This window comes from Neofelis nebulosa, chromosome 1, assembly GCF_028018385.1.
Source record: "Neofelis nebulosa isolate mNeoNeb1 chromosome 1, mNeoNeb1.pri, whole genome shotgun sequence".
Lineage (NCBI taxonomy): Eukaryota > Metazoa > Chordata > Mammalia > Carnivora > Felidae > Neofelis > Neofelis nebulosa.
In genome coordinates, this window is record NC_080782.1 from 221,666,254 (window position 1) to 221,692,604 (window position 26,351).

At 34.1% G+C, this 26,351-nt stretch overlaps 1 protein-coding gene across 3 annotated transcripts in view; it reads left to right on the forward strand.

The window, feature by feature from the left end:
• Positions 1 to 26,351, forward strand: part of FNDC3A (fibronectin type III domain containing 3A) — a 143,224-nt gene that overhangs the window by 13,628 nt on the left and 103,245 nt on the right. For all 3 annotated transcript variants that reach the window (XM_058685735.1, XM_058685759.1, XM_058685744.1), the window contains exon 2: positions 10,479 to 10,616. In XM_058685735.1, coding sequence (XP_058541718.1) covers positions 10,518 to 10,616 — 99 coding nt within the window. In that variant the 5' untranslated portion in view covers positions 10,479 to 10,517. The remainder of the gene's footprint in view (positions 1 to 10,478; positions 10,617 to 26,351) is intronic.

A 26,351-nucleotide genomic window follows, 5' to 3' on the forward strand; every position in this document is an offset into this window, starting at 1 on the left:
GAGTGCTTAATTAAATTGTGTTTAGGGGCGCCTGGGTGGCTCAGTCAGTTAAATGTCCGACTTTGGCTCAGGTCATGATCTCTCAGTTTGTGAGTTTGAGCCCCACATCAGGCTCTGTGCTGACAAGCTCGGAGCCTGGAGCCTACTTTGGATTCTGTGTTTCCCCCTCTCTCTCTCTGCCCCTCCCCTGCTCACGGTCTGTCTCTCTCTGTCTCTCAATGGTAAATAAAGGTTAAAAAAAATTTTTTTAATTAAGTTGTGTTTAGTTTATCTGGCAATGGAGAGTAATGGCCGTGACTTTCAACCTTTCCCTCTTTTTTTAAACCTCTGTTCACTTACGTGGATAAAAGACGGAGGCCCACCCATTCTTCAACTTCCACCTTTCCAGTAGACAAGGAATTAGAGAGTAAGATAAGTTATGGTAAATTTGTTGCTGACAATCTGTATAAATTATCACTTACCTTATAAGGAAATGAAATATATATTTTATATGTAAAATATGTATTTGCTCTATTAGGTTAAGCCATATAAAATTGTTATTTTCATATTTTTTACCTTAAAAATGACAATTTTTTCAGGTGGTTACCTTAAAAAATGATTTTATATGGTTCAACCTATTACAGAATTATGCCCTATAAACACTGCCCTATGTGTAAAAATACATTATTGCACTTAGCATGAAAATATGTTGTAATTTATTTAAATAACATAAGTTCATAAACAGCAGATTGCTGATGAAATGCTACCATATGAGCCAAATTGGAAGGTCTATAAATACATCTACTTACGCAACAAGGTTAAAGTAATAAGCCAAAAATATGGTTAATGTATATATGCATCATTGTACATTATTGGGTTAATCAGCGTTCTCCAAAAACTAAGTTGAATATGGGAATGATAAAGGTAAACATGTAGTAATTTATAAATAAGTTATTGAACTTGAAAACCATGACCTATTGAAAATACCACAAAAACCAGTACAATTGAAGAGAGCACTGATGATAGATAAACAGATAATGAAAATTATCTTCCTTCAAATTGTGGGAATCCTTACTGTGTTGCATGGCAGCTAAATGTCTTAGTAGAACCCTGAATTAGAGGCCCAAGTAATCTTTTGAAATGTACTAATTTTACTTTGTAAATAACATGTTTTAATAGCAAATACGAGCTCACTCTGCAGGCTGCTAGTAACACTTAGTCTTACACAGAAATAAAAGCTAAAGAATTGTGGTCATTTGCCCAAAATATCTGTGAAAAGAACATTGATTTTTCTTTTAGTTCAGGACATATCAAGAGCACATTGCCATTTGTGAAGCCTGGACCATACTTTTAAAAAATCGTGCTTTTAAAGCATAGTCATTTGGTTTTTACCTGTGATAAATTCATTCACCTTTCTATTGTCTATTGGGTATTTTAAAAATTAAGAGTAGGGAATTTGGTTCCCTGTCAAGAACTGAAAAGGAATGAATTTACTCTTCTGCCTGAAACAACTTAAAAAAAAAAAATGATGAAACAGTATTACTCAAGATGTTAGATATCAGGCCATGAAAGAGGGAAAACAAGGCAAGCCCTATCATTGATACCCCTATTACTACCTAGAGAAAGTTTCTGGGGCATGGCACAGGGCAATCTGAATTAATGGAACTTGCAGTCAAAGGAGACTAGATTATGCAGGAAAGAGTACCAGAGCGGAAAGAGCTACATAGAATAAGGAAGGACCTCAAAGATCTGGAGAGGATCCCCCTTGAGCACTTAGTACTGGTAAATGCATATGTGTAAGGAAGCTACTCCAGGTTAGAGAAAGACCCATCTAAAAGGATTCTATAGAACAGCATCGAGACTCACACAGGGCCAGAAATAGTACTTCTTTGCATCAGCCAGAGTAGAAAGCCTGGTAATTCACAGGGTATTTGGTAGAATGCTCTGGAGTATCTTGTTACCTCAGTAGTGGGAAAAAATTAACAAATGTTCTTTTCCCATCCAGCACAAGTCTCTGTTCTGAAATATAACTTCTGATGTAATATAGTAACTCCAGCTTCTTTTGTTGCCTAAAGCATGACCCAAGTCATTTAACAACATCTCAGAGCAAAGCTCAAGGATATTTATAGGAATGCAAAAATATCCAGTAGCCAATAAGATAAACTTTACAATGTCTGACATTCAATCAAAACTACTAAGGCTGTGAAGAAGCAGATAATACGCGAGAAAAATTACAGACTTAAAACTGACCCCGGGGCACCTGCATGGCTCAGTTGGTTAAATGTCCAACTCTTGATTTTGGCTCAAGTCATTATCTCACAGTTTAATGAGTTTGAGCCCTGAGTTGGACTCTGTGCACTGAGCACATTGAGCCTGCTTGGGATTCTCCCTCTCTTACTCACTCTCTGTCTCTCTCAAAATAAATAAATAAACTTACAAAAACTGACCCCAGAAAGATATCATGGTGAATTAGTAGTCAAGAACATTAAAACAGTTATAACAGTATTTGGTATGCTGGAGAAGGTAGAAGTAAAATTGAACATGTTAAATGGAGGGATCTTCGAGACTAAAATTGTAGTGTCAAGATAAGCACATGAGATTGGATTAATGGGATGCTATACATTACCAAAGAAAAGATGAAGACCTACCAATAAAAATTATCCAAAATGAGACATAAAAGAGAATTATTTAAAAGATGAACTGAAAGAAAAATTGAAGAAATAAGGGCCAAAATTTTTCCAAATATGATAAAACTGTAAACCAAGAAACACCACATAAGGAAAATGAACAAAATTGTATCAAGGAACATGATAACCAAATCACTTAAAACAAGTGACAAAGAGAAAAAAATGTTAAAAACAGCCAAAGAAAAACAGAACAAAGATAAGGGTAACAGCAGATTACTCACCAGAAGCAATTTAAGCTAGAAGATAGTGGAGCAGTATTTTTAAAACATTGAAAGAAAAAACTCATCTAGAACTCTTTACCAAGCAAAAGTATCTTTCAAAAACAGGCAAATACTTTTTAAACATAGAAAAGCTGAAAGAATTTATTATTAATATTTAATTAATTAATTAGAATTAAACCATAAGGATACCTGGACCTATAGAAAGGAATGAAGAGCACAGGAAATGGTAATTAATGGGTAAATATATACAATGTTTTAAAATTTTGGTATCTTTAAAAGACTGTTGACTTTAAAAGTGATAATGATTATAGGGTTTATAACATGAGGAAATATATAACAGCAATAGCACAAAGCTCAGAAGGGGAGACGTTGCAGGTGTATTGTTAACAAGGTTCTTATACCTGAATTAGTATAATGTTACTTGAAGTTAGTCTTTGGTTAAAGATACATATTACAAACCCTAAAGCAACCAGTAGAGTAAAAAAGAATAAATAATAGACTAAGCCAATAAAGATAAATGATATAATAAGAATAATGGAAATAAAGCAGATAAATAAGAAAAAAGAAATAAAGAACACATGTACATTTAAACCTAACCATATCAATAATTATATTACATATGAATGGTCTAAATACTATAATACCATAATTAAAAGGCAGAGATCGTTGGATTAGATTTTTTTTTTTAATCTAGACCCAAATATATAGTATCTACAGGAAACCTACTTTAAATTTAAAGGTACATAGAAGTTAGTAGCAAAAGGATGAAAAAATATACCATGTTAACACTCTCCAAAAGAAAGCTGGAGTTACTATATTACATCAGAAGTTATATTTCAGAACAGAGACTATTATTACATACAGGGATAAAGAGGGTCATTTCATAATAACAAAGTAATTAAAGCCTGGATTAATCATAGGTCTTTTGAATGGTTAAGAATTGTTGAATTTTGAGGGCATCTGGGTGGCTCAGTTGGTTAAGTGTCTGACTTCAACTCAGGTCACGATCTCACAGCTTGTGAATTCGAGCCCCACATCAGGCTCTGTGCTGACAGCTTGGAGCCTGGAGCCTGCTTCAGATTCTGTGTCTCCTCTCTCTCTGCCCCACCCCTGCTTGTGCTCTGTGTCTCTCTCTCAAAAATAAACGTTAAAAAAAATTTTTTTTAATTATCTTATTTTTTTCTATTTGATATCGGTCATTTAAAACTATTGATAGCGCTATCTTTTCCTCCTATCCTTTTTCCTTATTTCTATGTGAATATAAATTTCTTTCATAATTAAAAAAATACAACTTCCTTTGTGTCTTGATAAAAGTTCACATTGAGATGTGGAAATTTAAGTGAAACAAAATTATACATGTAATTAATAACCTATATTTAAGAGTCATTTTTCTGGAGTATAGTTAACATCAGTGTAATTGAAAGAAATAGTCTGGGGAAAAATATAAAATAATAACATCTCATTGTTAAATAAAATCTAGAAAATATTTGTTGTAGGCTTCTGATAAGAAATGATAGGATGATTTTGCAGAGTGAGTCCCACGACTTTCATCTCAGAAATTCCACTACAGGTGATTTAAAGCGTTTTTTAAAAATATAATATAATCAAGTTTGGAAAGTAAAAAAATCCAAAAGTTAAAAAAAATGAAATAGAGGTCTAATTTGGAAAAATACATGTTAGTATATCAGTTTGTAAGATGAATTATTAATTTGGATAAAGTCCAAGCTCAAGCAAAATTAATGACATATGATGGTCAGTAAGCCAAATATAATTGTAGTTGGCTAGGGCTTTACAAGCTAACTGTTTATTTCTAAATTGAAATTTTGATGAAAGTGGTATAACCATATCCACATTATAAAAAATTCTGGCAATAGAGAAAAAATTACCATAATTGCATTGTCTTAATACAGTTGCTACTGCAGTATTTTTTACTTAATGCTTTTTCATATGTATATTCTCAAGTACTCCTAAATTCTGGATTTAAATATGATACTCAAACTCTTTGGAGTATGTAATAGTTTTGTGATTTCAGATATGGCCTTACAGTCCTATAATTTATAGTTGCATTGATTTAGACAAAAGACCAGAAAAACACATTGGATATTTTAATCTAAATGTACATACTTTTCGGAGCGCCTGGGTGGCTCAGTCAGTTAAGCGGCCGACTTCGGCTCAGGTCATGATCTCGCGGTCCGTGAGTTCCAGCCCCGCGTCGGGCTCTGTGCTGACAGCTCAGAGCCTGGAGCCTGTTTCAGATTCTGTGTCTCCCTCTCTCTGACCCTCCCCCGTTCATGCTCTGTCTCTCTCTGTCTCAAAAATAAACGTTAAAAAAAATTTTTTTTTTTAAATAAATGTACATACTTTTCCTTTGGACCTCTCATGCTGTGGCTATAATCCAAGCATGATCCTGCTATGCATTTTCCCATAAATACTTTTTAAACAACTAGAACTGAAGTTTCAAACTCTGGGTATAGCTCATTATTATGAGCTAGCCACCTTAGATTCCAGCAGCAGCATCCTTAAAATAGAATTCAGGTAGAATAAATTGATATGAATAGGGAGTTTAAGGAAGAAAAACTGGCAGAATATTTGAGTAAAAAATTTAATACAGATTTAGAATCTATAATTCTAAATTAGTAGTGACTGAGTGAGAAAGCACAGTACTATATCTAAGTACTGTTATGGACGGAAAACTGAAGCCCTAACCCTCAATGTGATAATATTTGGAGGTGGGCCTTTGGGAGTTATTGAGGTTTATGTCCTTTATGGGTTAGTATACTTACAAGAAGAGACTAGAGCTTTCTCTTGGCCACGTGAGGTTACAGCAAGAAGGTAGCCATCTGCTGGCCAGGAAGAGGGCCCTCACCAAGAACATGACCCTGATCTTGGACTTCCCAGCCTCTAGAACTGTGAGAAATCAATATATGTTGTTTAAGCCACCTAGTCTGTGGTATTTTGTTCTAGCAGCCCAAACTGACTAAGACAGTAATGGTTACCAGTGAGTGGAATGCTGCTATAACAAGTATCTTAAAAATGTGGAAGTGGCTTTGGAACTGGGTAAGGGGTAGAGACTGGAAAAAATTTGAAGTGCATGCTGAAAAAAGCCAAGATTGCTTTTAAGAGATTGCTACTGGCAACTGGTGAGAGCTCAGAAAGAAGAGAGCTAAAGAGAAAACCTCCATCTTCTTAGAGAATACATAAATAATCATAATCAAAATATTGGTAGAAATATGGATGGTAAAGTTCATTCTGAAGAGGTCTCAGATGGGAATGAGGAATATTGTCATTGGATAATGGGGGGAAAAGAGGTGATCCTTATTATAAAAGAGCAAAGAATTTGGCTGAGTTGTGTTCATGTTCTGATGTTTTATGGAAGGTAGAAATGACAGTGATAAATAAAAGTGGGTTATTTAGCTGAGGATGTTCTGAAGCAAAGTGTTGAAGGAGTATCTTCGTTCCTTCTCACTGCTTGTGGTAAAATAGGAGAGAAATGAACTGAAGGAAGGATTTGTTAAGCAAAAAAGGAGCCAGAACTTAAAGATTTGGAAAACTTTCGGTCTATCCATAGTGCAAAGAATGAGAAAGTATGCTCTGAAGAGAACACCAAAACTGTGTTTGACTAGCCTTTTGATAAGGATTTTAGTGTGGGTGTGGACCATGGACCTAATTATAATTAGCATCTCAACAGAAGCCTGGAAGAGAGATGTGATTGTATTAGTGAAACATTGCTTCCTGGGACTAAAGGAAACAGAAATCAGAAGTGAATGAAGGCAGACTGTGAGGATGTGTTATCCTTCAAGAAAAGGGAAGCAGGACCCCAAAGGTGACTCCTATCATCAGGACTGCTACTCCAACACAGGTCATCTGTCACCTTTATTATGTTGAGTAGTTGCCTTCTATTCCTAGTTTGTTCTGTGTTTTTATCATGAGCACCCTGGAAACTGCCTTCATGCCTCTCCGAGTTCCCATCATTTCTTCTCCAAAAACAATTACCTATCCTGACTTGTAACACATAGATTGGTTTTTATTCTGTTTTGAACTTTCTATAAATAGAGTTACACTGCATGTATTCTGTTTTTCATTCACATTGTATTTGTGAAATTTATGTGTGTTGTTCCCTATTCACTGGTTCATTAATTTTCATTGCTGTATAGTAGTCTGTTGGATGAATTAGGTACTATTTACTGTGCAGGGACATTTTAAATTGTTTACAGTTTAGGGTTAGGAAAGAAAAGTGCTGCTGTATACACTTTCAGGTACTTATCTTTTGATGCACATATGCTTGCATTTCTTTTTGGTAGACTAGGAGTCTAATAACCAGATCATAACTGGATTGTAGAATATTTATATGTTCAACTTTAGTAAATAATATCAAAGTGGTTTCCAAAGTGATTTTATGAATTTCAACTCCCATTACATATGAGTATGACAGTTGTTCCATAGTCTCGCTGATACTTGATGTTGTCAGTCTTTTTCATTTTTATCATCCTAGTGAGTATATGATGGCATTTCATTATGATTTTTAATTAGCTTTTTCCTAGTAGCTAATGAATTTGAGAATCTTTTTATATGTTTATTGGCCTCTTGAATTTCCACTTTTGTAAAGGGTGTATTCAAGTCTCTTGGCATTTTTTTTTAAATCAATTTGTAGGGGGCCTGTATAAATGCTAAATATGTGCTCTCTTTCAGTTATATACGTTGTAAGTAGCTTCTCTCAGTCTGTTGCTTGCCTTTCACTTAAAGATATTTCTTAAAGAATAGTAGTTCTTAATTGTTCAATGAAGTTCAATATGTCATTCTTTTTTTATGATTTAAGAAATCTAATATGTACTCTGTTTAAAAAATCTTTCTCTGTCTTATGGTTATGAAGATATTCTTGTATATTATCTTTTAGAAGCTTTTTTGTTTTACCTTTTACATTCAGATCTGCAGTCTACCTGGTGTTAATTTTTTAAATACTGTTTAATTTGGCACTAATTAAAATTTCAGACTTAAAAGTTGCAAGAGTAGTACAGATATATCTAGCTTTTCTTCACCCAGATTTCCCAAATGTTAATATTATATTATTGCTACATAAATTAATATTGATATGTAGATTATATATATAAATAGTGATATGGAGCCATCTTGTACTTGTATACAAAGGTGATTGTTAAAAATCAGGAATTTTCAGGTCAGTTTTTAAACCATGGTAGCTTGAAATGAGCTACGGGGGAGTATTTATTCCCTGAAAATTAGCAAATGCATCAAATTGTTCCCCCCCCTTTTTTTTCATATATCTAATGATACCTTATTAGAAAATTAAAATAGATGCATAACTTAAGTGGGTATTTATAGTCGCAAGGTGAGATGAAAATGTAGGAAATAGGAATAACAGAATTAGAAGAAATTGAAAGAAAAAGCTGACAGTGTTCTCTACACAGGATTGAAAGGAATATTTATGTTTCTAAATGCATCATTTCAGTTGCATGGCTGTAATTTCTAATTTGCAAACTTATATAAAACCTTTGCATATAGTGAAATGGATATACCACGCAAGAAAGCAATTGATGAAAGAAATTTCTGATATGCTAGAGCTTTGAAAAGAATAAAATTAGAGATAACACCTTAAATGGAATGATAATGTTAAAGCAATAGCACGTGGCTTCAGATACAATCTATAATAGTACTATTAGAATTAACTAGAGTTTCAGAAGAAATTTGTGTTTCTTTTTGTAAAGCTTCCATTCCACCTCTTGAAATCAAATTATGGTTATATCTTCAGCATTAGTTTCTAAAGTTCAAGTAATACTGGCAGTTTGCAGTTTTAGTTAAAGATATTATGTAAAATATTATAAACAATATAATGACAAAAAGTACTCAGTGGTTTGCTATTTTTTTTAATTTACTAATTTTACAAAATGAATTATCTATAAACTTTCTCTGGTTAGTCCTCTTAATGTCCCTGAGTGTTTCTTTGACATGCAAGAGGAAAAATAGTACATTGTCTCTTTCCTGTCTTACAACTTTTTGCATATTCACAGACTAAAATTATTTGACATGATTTACCCACTGCTTTTATCATACTTTAAAAAATACAACATTACAGGGGTGCCTGGGTGGCTCAGTTGGTTAAGTGTCCGACTCTTGACTTTGTCTCAGGTCTTGATTTCATGGTTCACAAGATTGAGCCCCTCATTGGGCTCTGTGCTGACAGAACAGAGCCTGCTTGGGATTCTTTCCCTCTCTTTCTGCCCCTCCCCTGCTCCCTCTCTCTCTCTCTCTTTCTCTCTCTCAAAATAAATAAGCTTAAAAAAAGAAAAGAAATACAGCAATACAGATTAAGCCAGAAGTTAGGTTTTCCCCTTTATATATGTTATATATGTATAAATATAAAATGTGTGTGTGTGTATATATATGTGTGTGTGTATGTATGTTAAACACATTATAAATATGTGTCTTATATGTATATATAATTATAACATATATAATGTGTTTAATGACATGCATTGTTATGCGATAGTATAAAATACTGCTTACTGTGGTCTTCAGTATAAAATCTTGATGTAGATACCTATATTGAGTATTTTTTAAAAATCTTAACAGCAGTTTTTATATATCTAAATAGAAATTTGTTTTTAGGTTAAATCCACATGTTTGAGAGTTTCTGCAGAGATTCAAGATTTTAAAATAAATAACAAGAATTTAATACCTTGCAAAAGATAAACATTTTGCTTGACACACTACTGAATTTCAGAATTCTCCAAGCACCCAAAAATGTTTGTAATTTTGCTTTTTAGTATAAATTTGGTAATATTTATGATTAAGCTCAGTTCAGCTTGACTTGTAATTAGCTGACATTTAATATGGTACGTTAGTATTGCTTACATCGAGTCTTTTACTTTTTATATAAGTGATACTATGTCTGCAGTTAAAGATTTCTAAATGTATGTGCTTTTCATCACTGACATCACTGATTTGGCTTATTATAAAGTAAGTGTCACCTAGAAAAGAAGAATAAAACCAGAATGACAGAAGACCAGTGTCAGAGCTTAAAGCTTAAAACTTGAAGGTTTTTATTCTAATCCTCAGCAAAATTTTCTACCATTTTTCTCTGAGGAATTAGTGACAAATCATAATTCTTGTGTAGTTCCTAGGATGGGGTGGGGGGATTGTGTCTTCAAAATCACCTTCTCTGCTTATAGAAAAAAATTGGTGGTAGAATTGCTTCCACAGTCTTTGCATTTTAGTGCCTGTGCCATACTAATTATTATCTAGTATTTCATTAGAATAATGGTGGTTAAATAAACATGGTATAGAGATGGAAGGGATAGAGACACAGACATGGAATTTAAATAGAAGCTTCTCATGTATTGGTTTGACTATATCTTAGTTTATACTGTCTACATTGACATACAGTTGGTTAAGTTGTAAGAAATGTATTTCTTTAAGTGGTCTATTGACAGAAAAAAGTAGTTAACAGAGTATTACAAAATTTCCTTTGACAAGAATATCTTTTTAGGTTAAAGAATGAGATAAATCTTGAATGTATTATATTTTAATATATTTTTGAGGATGTACACACCGATGGCTATATATTTTTGTTTTTCAGAATTGGAAGGTTATCCAGTGTATTAATGTCTTATTGATAATGGCAGAACATCCACCCCTACTGGATACAGCTCAGATTTTAAGTAGTGATATTTCTCTTCTGTCTGCCCCTATTGTAAGTGCAGATGGAACACAACAGGTAAGGACACTGAAATGTTTATTTCCTTATGTCTAGTATGCATGTATTTCTTTCAGAAGAATGCAAAATTTAAAACAGAATGAAACTTCACAATAGTGGGTTCCTGTTAATTCGGATCTTAAACTCCAGTTCAAAATGGTGTTTTGGTTTCATAAGACAATGAAATAATGAGACTGTTTTTGAAGTTGCTTCTATTAATGTTTAAATTCTTTATTTTTTTATTATTCTAATTAATGTTTAAATTTCTTGTGTGTATATTTAGTTGCCACTAAAGTTGTTTTTGTTTTAGTTTAGACAATGTATTAGTCCCTGATTGTTTTTTAACTAAGTTTAACCTTGCATTTTAATGATTATTATAAATCATTACTTCAAATCATTATGAAATCATAACTTAATTATGTGATTAAATGATTGTTTACATTATATAATAATAAAACTGTATCTTCTTTTTCTTCCTGCTCTTCTCTTCTCACCAGACTCCCCCCACCCAAAAGCAAATACATAATTCCTGAGAGCTGGTGTATTTTTTCCCCAACCCAGGGCTTTATAAGTTTTCTAATTTTTTGACTTGTGATTCCCCAGTAATGCTAAACAGTTGGGAGTGATGGGCTTTCATAAGTACCAAGCTTGCACCAAGCAATATGTTTAATTCTCACAACTGCCTTGTATGGTAGGGATTTTAATATTACAGGTGGGGAAACAAAGATGAAGGACATGACATAATAAATAATAATGAGAAGGAACATTTTGAGTGCTCACTATGTAAAAGACACTGCGCTAAGAACTTTATCATCTTATTCTTTCAATAATCCCAAGAGGTAGGTAGGTTGAACCAAATGAATTTTAGACAGTCTCAAGATCACACAAAGCTTTCAATCCTAACCATTACTCCTTCTGCTTCCTTGGGAGATTAAGAAAATAATAGTCACATTTTGTTAATTTACAAACTTAGTATCTGTAGTGGACAATTAAGATTTGCTTTCAAGATAAGAAGCTACTTTGTTAACCTATTGAAAAATCAAGAGCAATTGGCTTGGGTTCTGAATTTTTCTGGTTTGTATAAAAATTCATGAAAAGTATATCTTGGTTTTAATTTTCACATATACTCAGATGGCTTTTAGCAGAAAGTTCATTTCACTAAGCTTGATTTTCATGGTCAAAGTTAAGTCTGTTAAGATATTTTTTTTTCCTGCAAAAATAATGGATGTGGCAGATATCCATTTACTTTGGGGCTTTGAGAGTATCTTCAGTTATCAGTATTTCTTCAGGCCAGTCATTGGTTTCAAGTTTTTTATAACTTAATATATAAAAGAATCTATTAAGCAGTTAATTACAATTCATTGACATAGTTGCTATAGTGTATAGTCTGTAAAGGGGAAGACAATAGGCCGAAACAAGACTATGATGCTCTTGACTTATCCAAAAAGGAGATTCTATTGGTAGAATTTTTCTTGAAATCTTGAGGGCACTATCTAGCCTGTTACAGTAGTGGTGTAGTTGGGTATAGAGAAAGGAGCTGGGAATAGAAGAATCAACTAGAGCAGGACTTAAAGGGTTGGTTTGGGGATTAGTGGATCTAGGGGATGTGTTTTTAGGGAGGGTTTGAAAAATAGGTTTCAGGAGTTAGAGTTAAGCCTTAAATTCAAACTAACAGAGTATTGTAATTTGCTAGGGAGAAAGAGATGAGTAGAAGGAGCACTGTACTTGACTGATAGATTTAGATTTGGGTGACCTAAGACAAGTTATTTAACTTCTCTGGGTGTGTTTGCTTCTCTATAAAGTGGAGGTAATAATAGATTGCTTCTTAGAGTGGCTGTAACTATGAGGGTGAAATGAGCCTGAAGGAGCTCAGTAAATGTTTGCTGAATCTGAATTGAAGCACTCAATAAATGTTTAAAAGACTGAGGAAACTCCGTAGACATGCCAGTCAGGACTTAAATCAATAGAGATAGTTATAGTGAGCAGTGGATCAAAAAACTAAGGGATAGTTATGAAAGATATATACTAAAGAGAGTGGACTAATAGCTGTGGTAGAATGTAAGAAACTGAACAAATGTAGGTAACAGAGGTGGGAGTTTAATAAAGTTGACAACAGGCATTTCTTTGTCTTAACTCCGGAACTGATTGGTGTGCCAAGCATGGCCAAGTTAGAGCTTACCTATGGATATGTGATACCACCCGGTTCGTGCCTGTGGTACAGAAGCAAACTAAAAGACAGTTCTTGACAGAGGGAAATGTCGTGTATATGCATGATGTTAAAAATTCACAATAACAGAGTATCCCTTGTCTTGACTTTTTGGGGGGAATATTACACTATTTCTTGGGAATATATAATAGGATGATTTCTGTCCCACCTCTTGAGAGCAAATTAATTTTATAGTTGGCCCTTCAGATTATCACTTCATCAATATTTTCTGCTTCTGTATTTGGTAGTATGTCATGTTACAAAGTAGGCCTTTTGGCTCATGAATCATACTAGAAGGAATCCCACCTTAACATCATTGCTACTAGTATTATTTTTAGGGAAGGTATAATAGACATTTATCATTCATTCTGAGTGGCAACCTCTGAGCTGTTTTTTGTGTTTGTAGACTCCTCATTCTTCCCCCCTTTTTATTAATAGACTTTTATTTTTATAGTAGTTTGAGTTTTACAGAAAAATTGAGCAAAGAACTTCTTTCATACCACCTCTTCCACATAGTTTTCCCTATTGTTAACATTTTATATTAGTGTGCTACATTTGGTACAATTAACAAGCCAATATTGATAAAGTTCCACAGTTTACATGAAGGTTCACTCTTGGTATAATACAATTGTATGGGTTTTGACAAATGTATAATATCATATATCACCATTATCATAACAAATAGTTCCACTGCCCTAAAAATCCCCCCTATGCTCTATCAATTCTTTCCTTTCTCCATCCCACTTTCCCCCACCCCATCCACCCCTGGTAACACTAATATTTTTACTGTTCCTATACTTTTATCTTTTCCAGAATGTCATTTAGTTGGATTCATAGAGTATGTAGCCTTTTCAGACCATCTTCTTTTCATTTAGCAATATGGTCTAGACAGTTTCTTTTTGTGGCTTAATAACTTTTATTTTTATTATTGGATAATACTTCATTGATGAATGTACCAGTTTGTTGATCCATTCACCTACTGAAGGACAGCTTGATTCTTTCCAGTTTTTAGCAACTGTAAGTAAAGCTGCTTTAAACATTCATATGCAGGTCTGGAGCACCTGGGTAACTCAGTCAGTTGAGCATCCCACTCTTGATTTTGGCCGAGATCATAATCTCACAGCCCATTCAGGACTCTGCGTGGAGCCTGCTTGGGATTCTCTCTCTCCCTATCTCTCTGCCCCTACCCTGCTCAAGCATGTTCTGTCTCTCAAAATAAAATAAATAAACTATAAAAAAAATTCACTTGCAGGTTTTGGATGGACATAAGTTTTCAACTCAATTGGGTGAATACCTAAGAACATAATTGCTGTATTGTATGGTAAGCCTATGTTTAACTTTATTAGATATTGCCAGCTTATTTTCCAAAATGGCTGCACCATTGCTCGTTCCCAAGCTTGTGCTTGATTTGAGATTATATCCTTTCCTGATAGAGGAAGTAAAGCATATGTGAGTGCTTGTGCTGTCCTGTTAGCACCTCCAAATCTGCATTTGCATCAAGCACCATGCAATGTTCACTGTTGCCACCATCAAAAGAAAAGTTCAGGTATTTTGGTTTCTTATGTGGCTCAGCAGATTCCTTATTTAACTTTACCTTCTCTAATTTCTATTTATGTATCTTCTAAAATGATTGAGTGCATTTAAACTTTGGGTTAAGATCTGTCAAAACTCAGCTTATCTGGCTTTTTTCCCCCCAGGATCTTCTCCATTTTATTAATCTTTTTGTTATTGTTATTTTATAGTTGTCTCATTTGTACCTGCAGGCTTTTAATTTATGGAGATGACTGAGTAATAACATGGAGAGGCTAATGCTATTGAAAGAAATTTTTTTTACTTCTATTTCCTGAAAGAAGGGGGCACACCAGGGCATGGAGAAAGCTTCAGGTTTTGGTCAGGAGGCAGAAACAAGAGCAAGAGGAAAGGCTAGGCGAAAGCCATTATTGGTGTTTCTGCAAGAAAGGTAAATCAGGGTAGAGTAACAGTTTAGGATTGGCTAGTTTTAATAACTGTGGCAAACAAGAAATAATAAATGTTGGTGAGGATACAGGGAAAAAGAAACTCTTGTGCATTGTTGGTGGGAATATAAATTGGTGCAGCCACTATGGAAAATAGTATGGAGGTTCCTCAAAAAATTAAAAATATAGCTACCATATGTTCCAGCAATTCTTCTTCTGGGTATTCATCTGAAGGAAATAATCACTAACAAAAAGCTGTCTGCACCCTCATGTATGGAAACCAAGATATGGAAACAATCCTAAGTATCCATCAATGGATGAAATGTGTAAAGAAGTTGTGGTATATGTGTTTGTATACACACACACACACACATACATACATACATGAAATATTACTAGGTCATAAAAAAGAAGAAAAATCCTGCCATTTGCCACAATGTGGATAGACCTTGAGGTCATTATACTAAGTGAAGTAAGTCAAACAGAGAAAGACAAATACTGTATTATCTCACTTATATGGGGAATCTATTTAAAAAAAAACACAAAAAACAAAAAAAAAACTTGGATACCTTCCTTAAATATTTGGTAGAACTTGTTCAGTGAAGCCCTTTGGACCTAGAGTTCTCTTTGACTTAAGCATAGAAATGATGAAGTAAATCAGACTCATGCTATTAATACTTTTGTGTTAAGTTTATAAATGAGTGTCATTACTGAGATAATCAATATTACTGAGATAATCTGTATGTATTTGGTATTTAAGCAATTAAAGTGTTTAAGAGGGGCACCTGGGTGGCCCAGTCAGTTAAGCGTCCGACTTCGGCTCAGGTCATGATCTCGTGGTTTCTGAGTTTGAGCCCCACATCGGGCTCTGTGCTGACAGCTTGCTTAGATCCTGGAGCCTGCTTCTGATTCTGTGTCTCCCCCTCTCTCTACCCCTCTGATGCTCATGCCCTGTCTCCTTCTGTCTCTTAATAATAAATAAACATTAAAAAAAATTTAAGTGTTTAAGAAAATTTCAGTTTTATGACATTTATGAATTTATAACTATTTAAGCTCTTACAATTGTGACACGCATTTGAAGTATGTAAGAGAAAATAAATGCATTAATCTTACTAATGCAGATTAAAATGCTTAAGGGGAGCAAACCTGGAGAAAGAAAATATTGTAGTAATAGATAAAAAAGAAAACTTGGATTAAGGTCATGTTAATGATGCACAATTTGAGAAATATTAGGGAGGTAGAATTGACCAGAATTGAACAACTGGCCAAAGAACAAAACTGAGAGAGGGTAAAAATTTTCCCAGACTCCTTCTTTGAATATTTAGGTGGATGTCAAGGCCATGTTCACTAAGATAAATCTAATCAGTCAGGATAGGCAAGGTTCCTTCATGGTTAGAAACATCCTGTAAATCCCAAGTTTACCAAAAGGCTTATTGCTTACACTACACATCTTTAAGAGGTCATTTGTGGCTGTGCTCCAGCCTATATGTAGAATGTTGATGGTATCATGGCAAAGATAATGGTGACCTACATGCTGACCTCCACCCATGTTACATTATCCAGTGCAAATCACATGGCAAAACATGCGATCAGTAAGTGGGGAAGGATAATCTTGCCCAAGGGAGAAGCCACAAATATTTGGGAAAATAATAAAATCTTCTAGAATAAGGCAAACAGAAGGAGCAGATTTGAGAGAGTATGAGAGATCTTCAATTGAATTTGAGGTGTTTGGGAAATATATAAGTAGAAATAATAAAAATAATAGCTACCATTTGAGCTCTTGCATTGTGTTACATATTGAGTCAAGTTCTTTACTGACCAAACTGTAAACATTTAGTAAATCTTAGGGGTGAGGTTACTGAGACTCTAAAATAATAGCTCACACCTTTGTGACAGTAATTTTTGGCCTCAGAATTCTAATCCAGACCTTTCATGGCCCTAGAAATTTCATGGCCCAAATTAGTCTTCTAATTGCTCTGTAGCTTTGCCTGGCAAACAAAATAGCTGTTTGTTAATTGTCTCATTCTTAAAAGTTTTTAGAAAGGTTAGAATTTAAACATTAAATCAATCTCTTCTTTCCCATTAGAGTTTGTTTCTCCAGAATGTCTACACCATGCCACTTTCTATGATGTTACATAAGAAAGTCAAATATTTTTTGAAAATGTCAATATTAACTATTAACTTTTCCCTAGAGATACACACATAGATACAGATATGAAAATCTGCTTATATTATCACCTTTTTTATGAACACATAATTTTAAAAATTCTGACATTAAGCCATGCTGCATTGAAAAAAAATCATCTCACTTATTCACGTACTATCTATGTGCAAATTATTGTGCTGGTTCTTGTTGTAAGAAATAACAAAATAAGATTTATAAATTGGGTGTAAATTTTAAGGTAGTCTAAAGAAAAAAAGCTTCCTAAAATATCATTTAAAAAAAAGTTACAAAGGGTGTAAACAAAATAGAATTTATATTTGGCACAAAATTTGGCACTGTATCACAGTATTCTTACTGGGACCAATATCATTTCATTTGTTCATTTTTTTTTTTAAACGTTTATTTGTTATTGAGAGACAGAGTGTGCGCAGGGGAGGGGCAGAGAGAGAGGGAGACACAGAATTCGAGGCAAGTTCCAGGCTCTAAGCTGTTAGCACAGAGCCCGACAGACGTCTCGAGCTCACAAACCGCGAGATCATGACCTGAGCCGAAGTCGGACGCTTAACAGACAGAGCCACTCAGGCGCCCTCATTTGTTCATTTTTAAAGTATGTATCTCTTCCTGTTTTCAAGAAAGTAAAAATTGGCAAATTATTTCATCTGAGAAGTGAATAGCAACATGCTTTCATATAATTAAAGCTAATACAGCAAAATTATAAGTTAAAATATTAAATATTTTATAGTATTTTAGTGAAATACATATGTATATATTTAATTCTATTGTGAAAGGTCATCAGATTTTAAGGGAACAATATCTTAAATGAAATATAATGGTCATGGAATTTTGATGGTTTCTACTCTAAAAACAATTGATTTTCTGTTAGATTAACTACTAGATATTCTGGTGTAGTTAGAATAATTCCTAACCCTCTAATTAAGTGACTATAGTTAATCAACCCTTGTGCCCTATAATCCTGTAGGAAATGTTTACTTTTAAGAAATATAATGTTGGGGGCACATGGGTGGCTCAGTCCGTTGAGCGTCCGACTTTGGCTCAGGTCATGATCTCAAGGTCCGTGAGTTCGAGCCCCACATCGGGCTCTGGGCTGACAGCTCAGAGCCTGGAGCCTGCTTCAGATTCTGTGTCTCCCTCTCTCTCTGCCCCTCCCCCACTCATGATCTGTCTCTCAATCTCTGTCAAAAATAAATACATTAAAAAAAAAAGAAAAAAAAGAAATATAATTTGGGCTGACATGAGGAGGAACTAAAGAATAGCTTATAAGCAGCACTGAGTAAATAGGGACATTCAAATGAAAACTATCCACAGAATTCTAAAAATTCTTTGCTCTTCTGTAATAAGAGATATTAAATGAGAAGCCTGCTTACAAGGATTATTTTTCTCATGATTTTTCTTGTATGTATTCGCTTAATATAAAGCAAGATTTTTTTAAGGCAAGATCTTTTTTTGTCAGAAATTATAAATAGGTACAAATAAAAGTTGTAGTGTGCATTTTCAATTTGTAACATTTCCCTTTCATTAATAAACTGTAGTGATTATATATTCAGAGTGCTCCTATATAATCTATCACCAGATAGAATGCTCAAGGTTCGTATTCCTAAAATGCTTCGTTTGTGTGATTTTTTAAAAAATAATAATTGAAAATGGGAAAAATATACATATACGTCTAAACACATGACAGAAAATATACAAGATATTATAAACAGGGACCCACCCCAGAAAGAAGAGTCTAAATTTTGCCATACACCCTTTGGTACTATTTGAATATTTTTTAATGTGAATTTATTACATTTTCAATTAAAAAAAAGTTCTATCAATTGAGAAACAGAAAAAGAGAACATGCAATTTAAAATGTACATGTATATATACATATATGTATATGTATATGTATATGTATATATATCTCACAGGGAAAAAAGGTCTGAACAGATACACACCCATCTGTTCAGTGGTTCTTCTCAGGAGAAAGGGATTGGTTGAAAGAGGTGGAAAGGCAAATTATGCTTTATCTGAACTGCTTAAAGTTTTTGTTAAATTAATTTATTTTCAGAGAGAGAACGAGCTGGGCGGGGGGGGGGGGGGGTTGTTGTGGGGAGAGGGGCACAGACAGCTATGCTGACAGCAGAGAGCCCCATGTGGGGCTCAAACTCATGAACCATGACCTGAGCCGACCTGAGCCAAAGTCAGACACTTAACCAACTGAGCCACCAAGCACCCCTAAACTGTTTAAAGTTTTAAGAATGCTTTTATTTAAGGCCAACATAATCAGAAGAGTGCATAAATCATTTTTGTGCAGCTGCTTCCTTGTATCCCTTCCCAGGAAGTACTTCCTCTCTCTTAAGCAGTATCCCCTTTTTCCTCCTCAAACCAAAGATTAATTTAGCCTGTTTCTGAATTGTATATAAATAGAATTACACAATATGTATTATTTTGTCTTTGGGTTTTTGTTCAGTAGTTCATGTATGAGATTCATCCACGTTACCACTTATAGGTATTTGCTACATAATATTCCATTACACGAATATACATCAATTGCTTCATTCTAGTACTAATGGAAGCTTGGATTGTTTCCAGTTTTTACTGTCACAAATAATTCTTCAAAAACATTCTTGAACATTTCCTAAGTTTTGGCTTTTTGGTTTTGGTTTTTGATTTTTGGTGAGGTACATGAGGAGAGTCATCTCTCTGGAATAATTTTGAAAATAATTTGTTTAATGAGTTCAAAATTAGCCAACTCACACTGTTGTTTTGTTGTTTAAAAATTATTTTAAAGTAATAATAGTTCATGTTTCCCTCATTTTCTGCCTTCCTTAAAATGTTATCAGAAAAAAATATTTTTTGGCCACCATTGATATTTTCTTCCATATTTTAAATTGTCTCTTAAATATTTTCCTCTTGCCTGCTTCACATGGGTAGGTAGGAATCATGATTGTATTGTAATCATGACAAATTGTAAATCTTTAGATTTAAAATTGGTTAGATATGATGGTCATTTCACATATCATATATTTTTAGGAACTTAAATACAGTTCAATTTCACAAGCATTAACTAAGGTAACCACTACTAGATTATGTCATGTAAGAAATACTAAGTACAACACACAGTGTCTGCCCCTATTGATTCACAATTGTTATATTCCTGCCTCCCCCATACATATACAGTATTATAACCCAGTATATGGGTAAGGACTGAAAGTGATATAAAAGGCTTTTCTCATCAAGTATTGCCTTAGAAATACTTAGTTACACTTGAAGAAAGTATTTTCTTTTTTATTTCAACATGGCTCTAAATTATCCATTATGCCTTCTTTTTTAGGAAATGTCTGAATAAAATACTTATAAAGCATCAATCCCAATGTCTCATATGTGTCTATACACATATTATTGAGCACTTAAGAGTCTTTATACCTATATAATATTGAAATTGGCATATTATTGGCCACTTAATAGTCTTCATACTTACATAATATTGAAATTGGCATTTTAAAGTTAAAACAGCTGACAAACTTAAGTGGCACATTAATGAGTGCTTAAGGAAAAGAATTTCATGTTAGCTACAAAGTTGGCCACATACTAGCTATATACAGACAAAGCACCCTATCTTCTTGGGGGTAATTCATGGGACTAATGAAAGATTTGGGGGAAGAAAGTAGGTTGGAACTGTGTTTTGAAGGAGGGAAATTCAAATTAAAACCTCAATGAGGATGTAAAATATTAAGAAATCTGACAATATAGAAAGGCTGTAGATCAGTGTAATCCCCTATACACTGCTGGTGCAGCCTTTTTGGGGGGAATGATCTGGCAATATTTAATAAAGCTGAAAAGGTGCATATCTAAAATCTAACATACATACTTGTAGATATTTATCCTGCAGAAAATCTTACGCATGTGTATAAGAGTACATGTGCAAGATTATTCATTGCACTGTGTTGTAATAATGAAAGATGTGGACACAATCTAAATATCCATGAGAGAAATGAATAGAATTTGGAGGATTAATACAATGGAATACTATATACTTCTTTGCCTGAATTTATACTATGGATAAATCTCAATTACAGTATTAAATAGCAAATTAGAGATATGTAAAACATGCCGCTGATACAAACTAAGAAACAAACTCACAAAATGATGGTATATACTAATAGTGGATGTATGCAAGCATGCACATTAAGAGTATTAAGGATAAGAAAGATATCCCAAATTCAGAAAGATCTGTAAACTTACATGTCTCTTTCAGAAGAGCATTTGAGACAAATTTGGCAACATGGTAAATCTGGTTGCTTCCAGACACTGATAGATACATACTCTCTACTTTTCTGTATGTTTGAAATGAAAGACATTACCTTAGACATTACAGATAGGATAGTTGATACAAGTTTCAAGGGTGCTTGGGGGGTGCCTGAGTGGCTCAGTTGGTTGAACATTGACTTCAGCTCAGGTCTCATGGTTCATGAGTTGGAGCGACATGTCAGGCTCCATGCTGACAGTACGGAGCCTGTTTGGGATTCTCACTCGCTCCTCTCTCTCTCTCTGCCCCTCCCTTGCTTGTGCTTTCTCTCTGTCTCAAAATAAATAAATAAATAAAAACTTTTAAAAGTGGGGGAGGGGGCTTGGGTTCCTCAGTCGGTTAAGTGTCTGACTCTTGATTTGGGCTCAGGTCATGATCTCACAGTCGTGGGATTGAGCCCTGCATAGCCTCCACACTGGACTTGGTGCCTGCTTGGGAGAGTCTCTCCCTCTCCTTCTGCCCTTCCCCCCACTTGCGCTTGCATGTGCTGTCTCTTAAAATAAACATTTTTTTTTAAAAGAGTCTTAAATGCTGTAAGTTTTGAGTTTGAGATAATAAGCAATAGGTAGTCAATAAAATTTGCAGGGTACCCTGTACTCTTCTATATTAGCATTATAATTGTTGTAACTGTCTCCCGTATGGATTCATACTTGTATACCCATCTCCACAAACTAACATATACTAGTTGCTCATTTATTATTTGCCAAAAAATGCATTAAATGGATAGATGGTTGACAGATCTCAGTTGTCTACATGGTGGTGTCAAGCATATATTCTTAACTAAGTTTGCAAGTTATTATCCTGCATAGAACTAAAAACTAAACTCATGTTTAGTAATTTGATAATTGTCCTTTTCTTTTATTTCCAGAGATTAATCTTTATTTAAACGTTTGTTGAAATATGTTACATCAGCCATTGTATCTATAGATTGACAGGGTCTAGTGAAATGCAAATAAAATTTGATTTAAAGTTTTTATAATCAAATCAGTTTACACTTTGATGTGTAAGTAATTCAGACTTTTTTGTGAGTTGATAGTATATTTAGATGAAATGTATTTCTCAGCTTAATTTCCTAGGAAAGTCGGGTAATTAATTCAAATTTAGAAAGTTGAGGTGCCTGCAGTTTATCACGGCAAATAAATACAGAAAAGGTAGTTTGAAAAGTCCTTTTGGAGCTTGGCAAATCTAACATTATACCATCTGATATGGTAGCCAGTAACTGCTAATTTAAATTAATTAAATTAAAGGTAAATAAGCTTGCAGATTCAGGCTGTCATTTTCACTAGTTGCATTTTAAAAGTTCAGTAGCACTTATGTACACACACAGACCGTATGTATAGGTACATGTAGCAGGGGGCTATATACCAGACAGCATATAGAATATTTCCATCATCACAGAAAGTTTTATCAGCTAGCCTTGGTCTCAAAGCCAGAGGAAAAGATTTAGGAGTTATTTAGAGATGGATAGTAGTTAATTCAGCAAACATTTGTTCAACTTTTGTAGCCTCTAAAACTGTAAAATAAATAGATTGACATCTTATGAAGGGCGAATGTAGTGGAGGTGACACATGTAAACAATATAGTTATGTGCTAAGTGTTATACTGGAGGATATACAAAGTGCTGTGGGCCCTATTACAGGAATAATTTAACTCTGCTTTAGGATGTCAGCATCTTGAAGGAATAAGTAGAATTACCTGAAGAAGAAATTTTTTGTTTACAGAATAAGTCCTCAGGCATGGAGGTTCAGCATAGGAAACATTAGTTAGCAGAAGTCAAGTCTGAATCAGTAGTCGTGCTAGAGAATAGTAAGTCAGTCACAGGACAGTAAATGAGAATGAAGCTATTGACCATGGAACCCTGGAGTGAGAGGAATAGAGTAGGTTGATGACTAGAAAGCTAAAGGATCAGTACAAGAAAATATGGAAAGTCAGAGGCAGGCCGGTCCCAGACCAGTTCAGGAGAAATCTCTTAAACATTGTGTTCTGGGTATATTATCTTTCTTATGTCACAATTGATCAACTTCTTCTAGGCTGGGGGCAGATCCTTAAAGTAACAGGTCTACACTGATAATAATACTAAGACTTAAATATATGGTGCTTATAGTAACAATAGCTAACATGTACAAATAGTGTTTACTGTATACCATTCACTGTCTTAAGCACTTGACATATGTTAACTCAGTCATCAAAATAACCCTGTGAGTATTGAGTTAATTTGAAAGCCTTCAGTCATGGATTGGGAAATTACATTGCTCAAGGTATGTTAACTATTATTCAAGGGTACAAGGCCCAAAGGATTTTCCATTTTATTATTACTCACAACCTCATTAAGTTGGCACCCTTGAGCAAGCCTGAAGAAGCAGGTGAATAAAAAAACAGGACAAGGATTAGATGCTACAGAGAATTTTGTTCACGTGCTTTGTGTAATCTGAGGGTTGCTGTTTGTGCTGAATTGTGTTTTTCTTACCCCACCCCGAAATTCATATGAAGTCCTAACCCTCAGTACTGCAGAGTGTGACTGTATTTGGAGATAGGGTCTTTAAAAAGGTAATTAAGCTAAAATGAGGTCATCAGGGAAGGCCCTAATCCAATAGAATTTTCCTTTTTACCAGTGTCTTGTAAGAGAATATTAGGACAAAGACACATAGAGGGAAGACCATTTGAAAACATAGGAGGAATGTGACCATCTGCAAGCCAAGGAGAGAGCCTTCAGAAGAAACCAACCATGCCAACAACTTGATCTCAAACTTCTAGCTTCCAGAATTATGAGAGAACAAATTTCTGTTTAAGCACCCCCCAGTCTGTGGAACTTTGTTATGGCAGCTAAGCAAACTAAGATGATAGCCAAAATAATACATTTGTAAATATTGAAGAGCATGAATATATGTTTTTGATTTTTGGGTTGATTTTTTGGCTCTGTCTGCTAAAACCTCTGCTGGGTTTCAGAAATAGAAATGTGAGGTACTTTGTTCTCAGACCTGACTTAATGTCAGTCTTAATGTATAATGAAGAATGCAAGTTCCATGTCCTTGTAGAAAGGAGAAAATTAAATTACATCTGCAAGATTGATTCCATCCATAAACATTTTCCTCTTTATTTTTTCAGTGATTATATTTGGTTTTGTAAGCTATTTTTTATGAAAATATAGGTGAACATTTTTAGAAATTAATATAACCTTAAACATTTCATATGAGGTATATATTCTTCAAAATAAACAATTTAAACTATTAGAGTTTTATAGAATTAAACTTAAGTACTCCCTAAATTCAGAAGGTTCAATTTTTGTTAACTGCACAGAACAAATCACTTATAACATCTTATAACATCTTGGGAGTTTTTGTCTTTTCCTTTAGAGATTATAGAATATTAGGAGCAACCTCCACACCTTCATGGGGCTTGATCTCATGACCCCGAGATCAAGAATCACATGCTCTACCTATTGAGCCAGCGAAGCACCCCACCAACCTTAACTGATCCTTTAGGTTTTAAAGTAGTGAAACTTTCTGGAGTAATAAATAATACCATGGTTTTCCAGATGGCCATCTTAGCATTTTATGACTAATTACATTAGAAAGATTGATTATTTCCCTGGGGTTCAAACTAGGGAGAAAAATCCCAGACTCCTCACCCTTTGGAGACAGACCTAAATATCTATACAGTGTTTGAAAAGTTCCCAGGGTGATTGCAAGTTATCTTTCCTTTCATCTAGTGTACATCTTTTCATCTAATACTCTTTAATTGTGCTGTGAAGCAGGTATAAGATTGATACTTTCTTATTCTCATTGTACATGTAAGAAACTTAGACCAACAGCAGTTAGGTAAAATTGAAACAGATGACAAAGGAGTTCTTTATTATCTTTGAAATGCAAAATAGTATTTTTAAAGTTGTATCTAGCAGTGATTAGTAACAGTTGAAAATTAAGATAGTAAGATATAATTTATACATATGGATTGTATTTTAAAAATATTGCTCACTTACTATTGTTTTTCCTTTAGAATATACACAGATGTTATTAAGTAGTGATTATTCCTGACATTTAAATAAAATTTATTTGTGTAGACAAAGCATAAATAAATAAATTTTGGCACTTTTATTAGTTCAGATTCCAGGGTGGTACCTCAGTTCTATATTTTTTATTATAAATGTTCATTTGAATTTGCCTCACTGTAAGTGGCTAATTGATGTAAATTGAGTAAATGCACTGGGAGTTTACTATATAATAGAACAGTTGGTTGAATGGTTTTGTAAAATGAAGAACTTTTTCAATAATACTAATGATCACCTCTTAGTTTACTTTTTAAAAGTAAATCTGGTTTAAACTAAATGATATCTCAGGTCTCCTTCAGCTTCCAACTTTTCCAAAGCTGTATGCTCGGTTTGTTTAGAGGTATTCATGTCAGACTTTCCAGTCTCTGGTGTCTATGCCCCTTTGTCCTTTTCTTTCCTTCCTCACTCCAGAGATGTCTTTTCTGCTATTCTGCTTTTTTTTTTTGAAACTTACTTCCTTCCCTAAGTAAATAATTTTATATTTAAAATTATTTTTTATTTTTTTAAGTTTATTTTTTATTTATTTTGAGAGATAGTGTGAGCGAGGATGGGACAAAGAGAGAGAGAGAGAGAGAGAATCCCAAGCCGGCTCCGAACTGTCAGTGCACAGCCTGACTCGGGGCTTGATCCCATAAACTGTGAGATCATGACCTGAGCCAAAATCAAGAGTCATCCCCCTTACCCCACCGAGCCACCAGACACCCCAATATTTTTATATTTGATCCCTTAAAATTTCGTCAGTCTTCCATAACTTCTCTAAGCCTTTATATCTTTTTACTATCAAAGAGTTTAGGGAGCATTAAATTTTTATTATGTTCTTAGAGATTTTTACATGCTTTATTAATGAATATACTCAGCATATTTAGACCTTTAATCAGTGACATTTTCATTATATCCTTTGTGTTATGTTTTTAATATAACATTTTTGAATAACTATTTCCATGTATCATCATAGCCTATTTGTGAGAATAATTTATAGTATTATCTATAGTCATTGTCAATGCTAATCTGCCCTTTGGGTTAGGTATCTTACCCAAAACATGTTTCAAGCATATGTTTGTTTACTACTTAAGT